At 43.2% G+C, this 8,904-nt stretch overlaps 1 protein-coding gene across 1 annotated transcript in view; it reads right to left on the bottom strand.

Moving 5' to 3' along the window:
- Positions 1–317: 317 nt before the first annotated feature.
- The window catches only part of LOC138638936 (oocyte zinc finger protein XlCOF22-like), a 57,342-nt gene continuing 48,755 nt past the window's right edge, over positions 318–8,904 (bottom strand). The window contains exon 9 of the mRNA XM_069728694.1: positions 318–1,499. Coding sequence (XP_069584795.1) covers positions 448–1,499 — 1,052 coding nt within the window. The 3' untranslated portion in view covers positions 318–447. The remainder of the gene's footprint in view (positions 1,500–8,904) is intronic.

The following is an 8,904-nucleotide window of genomic DNA, read 5'->3' as shown; positions in this document are numbered from 1 at the left end:
ATTTGTAGCCAAAACCAGGAGTGGGTGATAAATACTGAAGTGGTGGCATGTCTCTATTACACTTTTCCTCTGATTGTTCCTCACCTGGTTTTTGCTTATAATACTGATGCAGAATACTGACCAAATACTGATAGTGTGAACGTGGCCTTACAAGGAGCTCCACGTGAGCATGCTTCCGAGGTCTGTGGGGGCATTTTCCATGGGTGTAAATATTACAGTAGGTTTGTTAATGTGAATAATTGAAATTCATCCACACAGATCCAAGCAGAACAAAGCTAATCTATCCAAGAAAATAAAACTCTTATTGACTAATGTAAATCTGTAAACAAGTGACATTTATTTTGCCATTATTTTACACATTTTCAATAAGAATATGGTTTCTTCTATGTCTGAATTCTAAACATTTGATTTCCTTAAAAACATTACCTTGATAAAAAAAAAACTCAATTACAGTTTCACTCCTGTGTGACGACTTTCATGTGTAACCAGATGGGACCTGTTTGTAAAACATTTCCCACATACTAAACATGAATACGGCTTCTCTCCTGTGTGAATCCTCTCATGTCGAACAAGACATGATTTATTTGTGAAACACTTTCCACATTCTGAACATGAATACGGCTTCTCCCCTGTGTGACTTCTCTGATGTGTAACAAGACTTGATTTATTTGTAAAACCTTTCCCACATAGTGAACATGAATGTGGCCTTTCTCCTGTGTGAATTCGCTCATGTGTTATACGACTTGATTTATCAGTAAAACATTTCGGACATTGTGAACATGAATACGGCTTCTCTCCTGTGTGAATTCTCTCGTGTGTAGTAAGAGTGGATTTATCAGTAAAACATTTTCCACATTCGGAACATGAATACGGCTTCTCTCCTGTGTGAATTCTCTCATGTGCAAGAAGACTTGATTTACTTGTAAAACATTTTTCACATCTTGAACATGAATACGGCTTCTCTCCTCTGTGAATTCTCTCATGTGTTTTAAGAGTTGATTTATCAGAAAAGCACTTCCCACATAGCAAACATGAAAATGGTTTCTCTCCGGTGTGAATTCTCTCATGTGTAATAAGATGTGATTTCCTTGTAAAACGTTTCCCACATCCAGAACATGAATACAGCTTCTCTCCTGTGTGAATTCTCTGATGTTTAATAAAACTGTATTTATTGGTAAAGTATTTCTCACATTCTTTACAGAAGAACGGCTTCTCTCCCATATGTGATTTCTGGTGTGTAGAAAGACTTGAGCTTTTTGCAAACTGTTTTCCACACTCCCCACATTGAAACCCTTTAACGCGGTCCTGACCCGCACTGGTGGTAACAATCTGTGATTGATCAGGAAAAGGCCCTTGTAGAGTAGGAACATCATGTGAAACATCTGCACTGTGAGATCCTGGATGCATGTTACGCTTGAGGAGGTTTTCTTCTGATGAGTTTTGCACAATATCTTCTTCCATTTTATAACTTAGTGATAACATGTTCTTACTGGGATTTTCTGTAAGAGTTAGAAATGCATTAAGGACTTATTTGGAAACCACAAAGTAAATACATTGATTTCAATTCTATTAGGTTGGAATATACATGAAGTTTTTGGTACATCATTTTGTGCTCAAGGAAAAAAAAGGGTTGTTCCAGCATCTGGTAAAATTAATTCTTTATTTTAAATCCATTAAAAGTTGTAAAAATTACATTGGTTGCGTAGACAAGGCGGGGGAGCAAGACGCGTTTCGAACGCTCACTTGTGTTCTTTATCACAGCTTAGCTACATAATCAAAAAATGTTACTACAATACTATAGATGTGCCAATGAAAACTATTGGAGCAAGTCACATGACACAATTATATCAATGAATTCATTCACCTGTTGAATGTAAACAGCCAATAGTGATACATGGTTTCTCGCTTAGATTAAAACCTTTAGGGTTTCTTGAATCCAGATAAAAAATCCAATACGCTTCTTTTGTCAATAATTTGCGTTTAATATCCCCACCTCCTGCATGTGGAAATGGTTTTTCAATACCTAAAACTTGCAAAGACATATCACGATTGTGTTCAATAATAAAATGTTTTGCAATAGCAGAGACGTTTCTATTAATGTGATTTGCATCCATGATGAGTCCATCATCGTAATGTTCATTCAACCTGGTTTTTAATTTACGTGCGGTGCAACCTATATAAAATGTATCACATATGGTGCAATGTATTTTATATACTACGTTCTCTGAGTCACAATTAATATACTGCTTCATTTTAGACTCATTTGAATGATCAGAATCATAGAAAACAGAACTGCATAATGTGAATGAGCGCATGCGACATCTCCGTGAACCACATTTCATGTGTCCTTTTTGCTGCAGCCACGGGCTTTGTATATATATATATATATATATATATATATATATATATATATATATATATATATATATATATATATATATTTGTGAGTCAGTAAAAGATGTTGAAGAAAGTGAATTACCAATTGAAGGTGCCTCTTTTATTACAACACTGCAGCCTTTTTTCGAAAAGCGTGCTAATGTCTCATCCTCAAAAAGTATTGGAAAATGTTTATGAGAGGTTTGTGTGAAAAACCCCCCAACATATTTTACTTTAGTTTTAGGACACAATAATTCCGCTTTGTCAGAAGTTATTTTCTTACCTCTATCTAATACCCATTGGGGATAACCCCGGAGTTTTAATCTGAGGTTGATATTTCTTTTTCGACCAGTGCGGGGTCTGAACAATTTCTGACAATCCTTGTGAACTCCCCTACTGGTAAGGCTCCAGCCACATGCTGCGGTCGGCTGCTGGGAAAATGATGATGACGTTACCTGCAGACGGTTTGCGATGGACAGCAGTGGATACAACGTCACCGGGAATGCCCAGAAGAAGCAAATCCAAGAACACCGGAGGAAACAGTGAAGCGCAAATTAAATGAATCATTGTCCTGCTATGGTGGACTCATAGATGAGATGGTCTTCATACGGCAGGGGGATGTGTCTGCCAGATCAGGATTTCTCACATTTTTCAATGATAATTCATTTAATTTGCGGTTTTACTCTAAAAAGAGAAACCATAAATCACTATTGTTTTCACACATCTGTTGTTTAATGAATGTATTCATTGATATAATTGTGTCACATTTTTTGATTATGTAGCTTAGCTGTGGTAAAGAACACAAGTGAGCGTTCGAAACGCGTCTTGCTCCCCCGCATTCTTTATGCAACCATTGTCATTTTTACAAGTTTTAATGGATTTAAAAACAAATTTTACCAGATGCTGGAACAACCCTTTTTTTCCCCCTCGAGGATATTATCTGGTGTGGATCCACCTGGTTCCGTGCAAACTGGACTTCAAGTGCTAGGTGAGCTGGCTTTCTTTATGTGACATTGCAAAAGGAAAAAGCACAAAAGCTCTGCACATTTCCAAATTCAGTTTCATCTGCTCCATGCATGGGGCAGTGTCTGTGCTCAAATAAAACCTGCATGAAGCACTGCCCCAAACTGCAGGCGCCATTCAGCCCTATAGAACTCGTATAAGTGCTGCATTGTGCGTGTATGTGTGAGTATGAGAGCGTGTGAGTATCTGTGGACAACGCAGCCACATGTTGGCTGGAAGTCAGTGGCACAGTAGGAGATGCAGGAAACATGCTTATTTTTCAGGTAATGTTTTTTTCCAAACTTTTCATTTCCTTGTTACAGTTTTTAAATAACAGATGTGATATGGTGTGTGGGGCTTCATTCTGTCTATATTCATAATGTTACTGATTTTAGGAGTGTTGTCTTGTTGCTCTGGATCATTCCGTTTATTCCCCTTCTTGTCTGGAGTCTTAATTATCTTACAGAAGGTCCGATAATTGAATTGGCGCAGTTACCATCACCAGCCTGAATGTGCCCATGCCTCTTGATGATCCCTGCTGTTGACACTTCCCGACTGTCCATTCATGACCTCTCTGCTCTACAAATGCCACAAATCACCCCCTGTAGTGCCTCGATCTCGGAGGCCTGAAAACTCTCCAATGTCTAACTACCCCTGGCTATAACAAGGGGGTTTGAGGACGACAGAGACAAGCAAGACAGATCCTTTGTGGGACGCTGTTGCTCAGGCCGGCACCCCAGAGACTTTGGGAAACCCCGATTACCCTGGCGAATACTGTTGGAGGATTGTGACTCCTCTTCCGGGGCATTTATCCCATCCCTGGTCTGCAGCCGTGCTCCTGAAATACTTTATCCTGGGTTGGACTGTTCCATGGACCTTTCTGTTTGCGTATAATAAAGGTCCTTGGGACGGTTCCCTCAGCTCTCACTCTCTTGATTGTGTGATACCGGAGAATGACCCCATGACACTCACGCTATGGCGATTCTGCGAATTAGTGGGCGTTCTCGCCCACATTCCTCTATTGTTCTTTTGCTAATTAAAATGTAACCGATTAAATAAGGATTAAACAGGGAACATATGAATCCCACAGACACAATGACTCAATGGTGGGCGAGACAACAGTGGAAACGCCACGAGAGGAGTAAGATACAAGGAAATGTGTCTAAAAAAATCCAAGGGATCATTTGAAAACTACACAAGGCAGACTGTAAGGACTGGGCTGCCAAAAATTGGAAATTTCCTAACAGCAGAAGAGAAAATGTGAAAGTAGCAAAATATAATGTGTCGCCCAGCAAGCAGACGCGGGGCACGCTGCACATGTAAGGGTGGGCCAGGCGCGTAGTCGTGGCTGAGGACTTCTGCTCCATAACACCCTGGCCTCCCATCACATACACTCCCAGTCAGCATACCTGCCGCTCCTTTAGTAAGTGTACCTGTGTCTCCAGGTCCAACTCCTTCAGCCTCCTTTCTTCGGTCGATTTCACACGAACAGAGTCACAGTCCATTGCAATCGAACAACTTTACTGACTTCAGGACGCAGCCCGTCCATGTCTGTGGCAGCATTAATACCATGTTCTAGGCAGTACACGTCTTCCTCTTTCCCTGCACTATCCTTCCTGTCACACAGCACGTACCAGGGTCGTACCGTACCGCACGGCTTCTCAGAGTCTTCCCTGTTCAGTCTATCACGGTCAGGCATCCTGTAATCACAAGCCCTTCAGCCCCCGAAATCAGCCGCAAACAGGCGAGACACCGGCCCTTCTGCCCTGGCTTCTTCTTCGGCCTCAGTTGTATCCTATAGCTGTGGATCGTTACGTGGTCACGGACCCTGGATAGCTGGGCTTGTTCTTAACCATTACGGGGCCCTTCTTCTCTCTCGGCTGGCCGTTCTGGCCCTGATGCTGCCTGACTGGACCGTGGACTTCTGCAGAGCTGACTGCCCTGACAGGCGCTCCCGCCCAACTGATTCGGATGTCCAGAGGTTTCCCAGAATAACGGCCGTTAGCTCCTCCCACTTTACTATTTACAAGCTGAATAACTCTGTACCCCAATCTAGTGGCCAAACTAAGGTACTACGCTTTCCCTACAACTATAACAGTAATCATACAGAGCACTTCCACAACGGTACCATAAATATGCACAACACGAGTTATGTACAATAGCATAGCAAGGATGGCAAACATTCAGAATTACGGACACCTTGTGCCCCTTACACACAGGCGCTCCGTCACTGGCATTAATACATTTCACGGGTTGTCAATTAAATAGAATAGGACTCTGGAGGTGAATATGGGATAATAAACCTTTATTCCAGGCACCCACTGATACTATATGGAAGTTAACAACCCGCACAATTTGGGTCCACATTGACCCCCTTCCCAAAACACGAATCTGACCATTGGGCGGGGATTGGTTCCTCATTGTCAGTCCACTAGTACCAGCGTCGTCTTAAGGGCCAGAGGCCAAAACGTAAAAATGCAACAATCTACTTAAAGCACATGCAACATGTAAGAACCTAAGTGCATAGATTACAAATAGGAGTGAACTCCCCCTGAGGCGATCCTAGGACAAATAACCTCAACACACAAAAATCACCTTGTGCCGAAATCTACACCCTGCAAGGTGGCAGCGGGACAGGTCGTGGTCGGAGGTCATGGTCGGAGAAGCATACTCCAGCACAGTCAGGCGGATTTGCCTTTGGAATTTTTTGTGTGGATTCCGCATCTCTTGGGAGAAAACGCAGATGTGGATTTGATGCTTTTTTTATGCGGATTTTGTGCAGATTTCATGTGTTTTTACCCCTGCGGATTTCTATAATGGAGATCCGCACAAATAAATGACATGCTCCTTCTTTTAATCCGCAGCGTTTTCCGTTAGCACAGAATTTTTTTTTTTCCATTGATTTACATTGTACTGTAAGTCACTTGCGGATCTGCAGCGTTTCTGCGCGGAACAATCCGCAACGTGTGCACATAGCCTTGGTGCTGAGAGGTGTTTGATGAGCCCGGTTTTTACAAGGAGCTGGGTGGGATCGGCTGCTCCATTACCTCCAGTCCAGGTTTGGGGTGGCCAATTTAAGGCAGCGGGTGCGGTTTCTCTGGGTCTGTGCGCGAGGTGAAGATGCCTTGTACATGCTGCTCAGGTTAGCCCGTGTGGTATATGGACAGGTTATTTTCCATTTTTGCTCTGTGTTACCTTTTTGTACCCAGAAGAGGCTATCAAAGTCAAAAGATGTCATGTAGAATAGTGAAGGGTCCTTTGTGAACCCACTGAGGGTGAGATGCTGGACATTGTGGCCAAGAAGCTCCTGGGAACAGCTTGAATGTTGCAGTGTCATTGGCTAAATGAAAGAGGTCAGAGGTCACTGCTATCACCTATAATGGCTGTCCTCTGTATGAAGGGATGACTGTTGTGAATTATGTTTTTGGGCTCCCTCCTGTGGTCATGAATGGTACTTCGGCTGGTTCTGTCCATGGACTTTCTCTGGTGCCTGTGGGTGTTTCTGAGTTTCCTTCCACAGGTGGCGAGGCTAATTCGTTAGTGGGCTGCTCTATTTAACTCCACTTGGATCCTTGTCCGATGCCAGCTGTCAATGTTGTAGCATTGGTCTAGTTCGCTCCTGGATCTTCCTGGTTACCTGTTTTCTCCAGCAGAAGCTAAGTTTCGCTTTGCTTTTTTCTTGTTTGCTATTTTTTCTGTCCAGCATGCTTATGTGAATATTGCCTTGCTTGCTGGAAGCTCTGGGACGCAGAGGGGCGCCTCCGCTCCGTTAGTCGGTGCGGAAGGTATTTTTCCCTGCACTCTCTGTGTGGCCTTTTGTAGGGTTTTGTGCTGACTGCAAAGTGACCTTTCCTATCTTCTGTCTGTTTAGTAAGTCGGGCCTCTCTTTGCTAAATCTATTTCATCTCTGTGTTTGTGATTTCATCTTACTTACAGTCAATATATGTGGGGGGCTGCCTTTTCCTTTGGGGAATTTCTCTGAGGCAAGATAGGCTAATTTTTCCTATCTCTAGGGCTAGCTAGTTCTGAGGCTGTGACGAGGCGCCTAGGTCATGTTAGGAGCGCTCCACGACTATTTCTAGTGTACGTGATAGGATTAGGGATTGCGGTCAGCAGAGGTTCCACTTCCCAGAGCTTGTCCTGTATTAATGTGCTATCAGATCTTTTCTGGTGCTCTAACTACCAGATCCACTATTTGTTCTAACCACCAGATCATAACAGTACAGCTGGCCAAAAGTATTGATGCATCTCAATAGAGGGATAAGTGAAGCTCTGAGACCATTTTTTTTTTCTTTGCAGTGTGTTTTGTCTCTCTTTTCCCCTTTACCTCTGGGTGGTTCAGGACACAGGTGTAGACATGGACATTCAAGGTCTGTCCTCTTGGATGGATAATATCACTACAAGGGTACAAAACATTCAAGAATTTGTGGTTCAGAATCCGATGTCAGAGCCTAGGATTCCAATTCCTGATTTATTTTTTGGTGATAGATCTAAGTTCTTGAATTTCAAAAATAATTGTAAATTGTTTCTAGCTTTGAAACCTCGCTCCTCAGGTGATCCTGCTCAACAAGTAAGGATCATTATTTCTTTGTTACGTGGTGACCCTCAAGACTGGGCATTTTCCCTTGCGCCAGGAGATCCGGCATTGCGTGATGTGGATGCATTTTTCCTGGCGCTCGGATTGCTTTATGACGAACCTAATTCAGTGGATCAGGCAGAGAAAATCTTGCTGGCTCTGTGTCAGGGTCAGGATGAAGCGGAGATATATTGTCAGAAGTTTAGAAAGTGGTCTGTGCTCACTCAGTGGAATGAATGTGCCCTGGCAGCAATCTTCAGAAAGGGTCTCTCTGAAGCCCTTAAGGATGTCATGGTGGGATTTCCCATGCCTGCTGGTCTGAATGAGTCTATGTCTTTGGCTATTCAGATCGATCGGCGCTTGCGTGAGCGTAAAACTGTGCACCATCTGGCGGTACTATCTGAGCATGGGCCTGAGCCTATGCAGTGTGTTAGGACTTTGACCAGAGCTGAACGGCAAGAACACAGACGTCGGAATGGGCTATGTTTTTACTGTGGTGATTCCACTCATGCTATCTCCGATTGTCCTAAGCGCACTAAGCGTTTCGCTAGGTCTGCCACCATTGGTACGGTACAGTCAAAATTTCTATTGTCCGTTACTCTGATTTGCTCTTTGTCATCCTAGTCTGTTATGGCATTTGTGGATTCAGGCGCTGCCCTGAATTTGATGGACTTGGAGTATGCTAGGCGCTGTGTTTTTTTCTTGGAGCCCTTGCAATATCCTATTCCATTGAGAGGAATTGATGCTACGCCTTTGGCCAAGAATAAGCCTCAGTACTGGAACCAATTGACCATGTGCATGGCTCCTGCACATCGGGAGGATATCCGTTTTTTGGTGTTGCATAATCTGCATGATGTGGTCGTTTTAGGGTTACCATGGCTACAGGTCCATAATCCAGTATTGGACTGGAAATCTATGTCTGTGTCCAGCTGGGGTTGCCAGGGGGTACA

Source organism: Ranitomeya imitator, chromosome 5 (assembly GCF_032444005.1).
Source record: "Ranitomeya imitator isolate aRanImi1 chromosome 5, aRanImi1.pri, whole genome shotgun sequence".
Classification (NCBI taxonomy): domain Eukaryota; kingdom Metazoa; phylum Chordata; class Amphibia; order Anura; family Dendrobatidae; genus Ranitomeya; species Ranitomeya imitator.
Note: the sequence above shows the minus strand (reverse complement) of the source record. Positions and strands in the feature narration are given on the sequence as shown.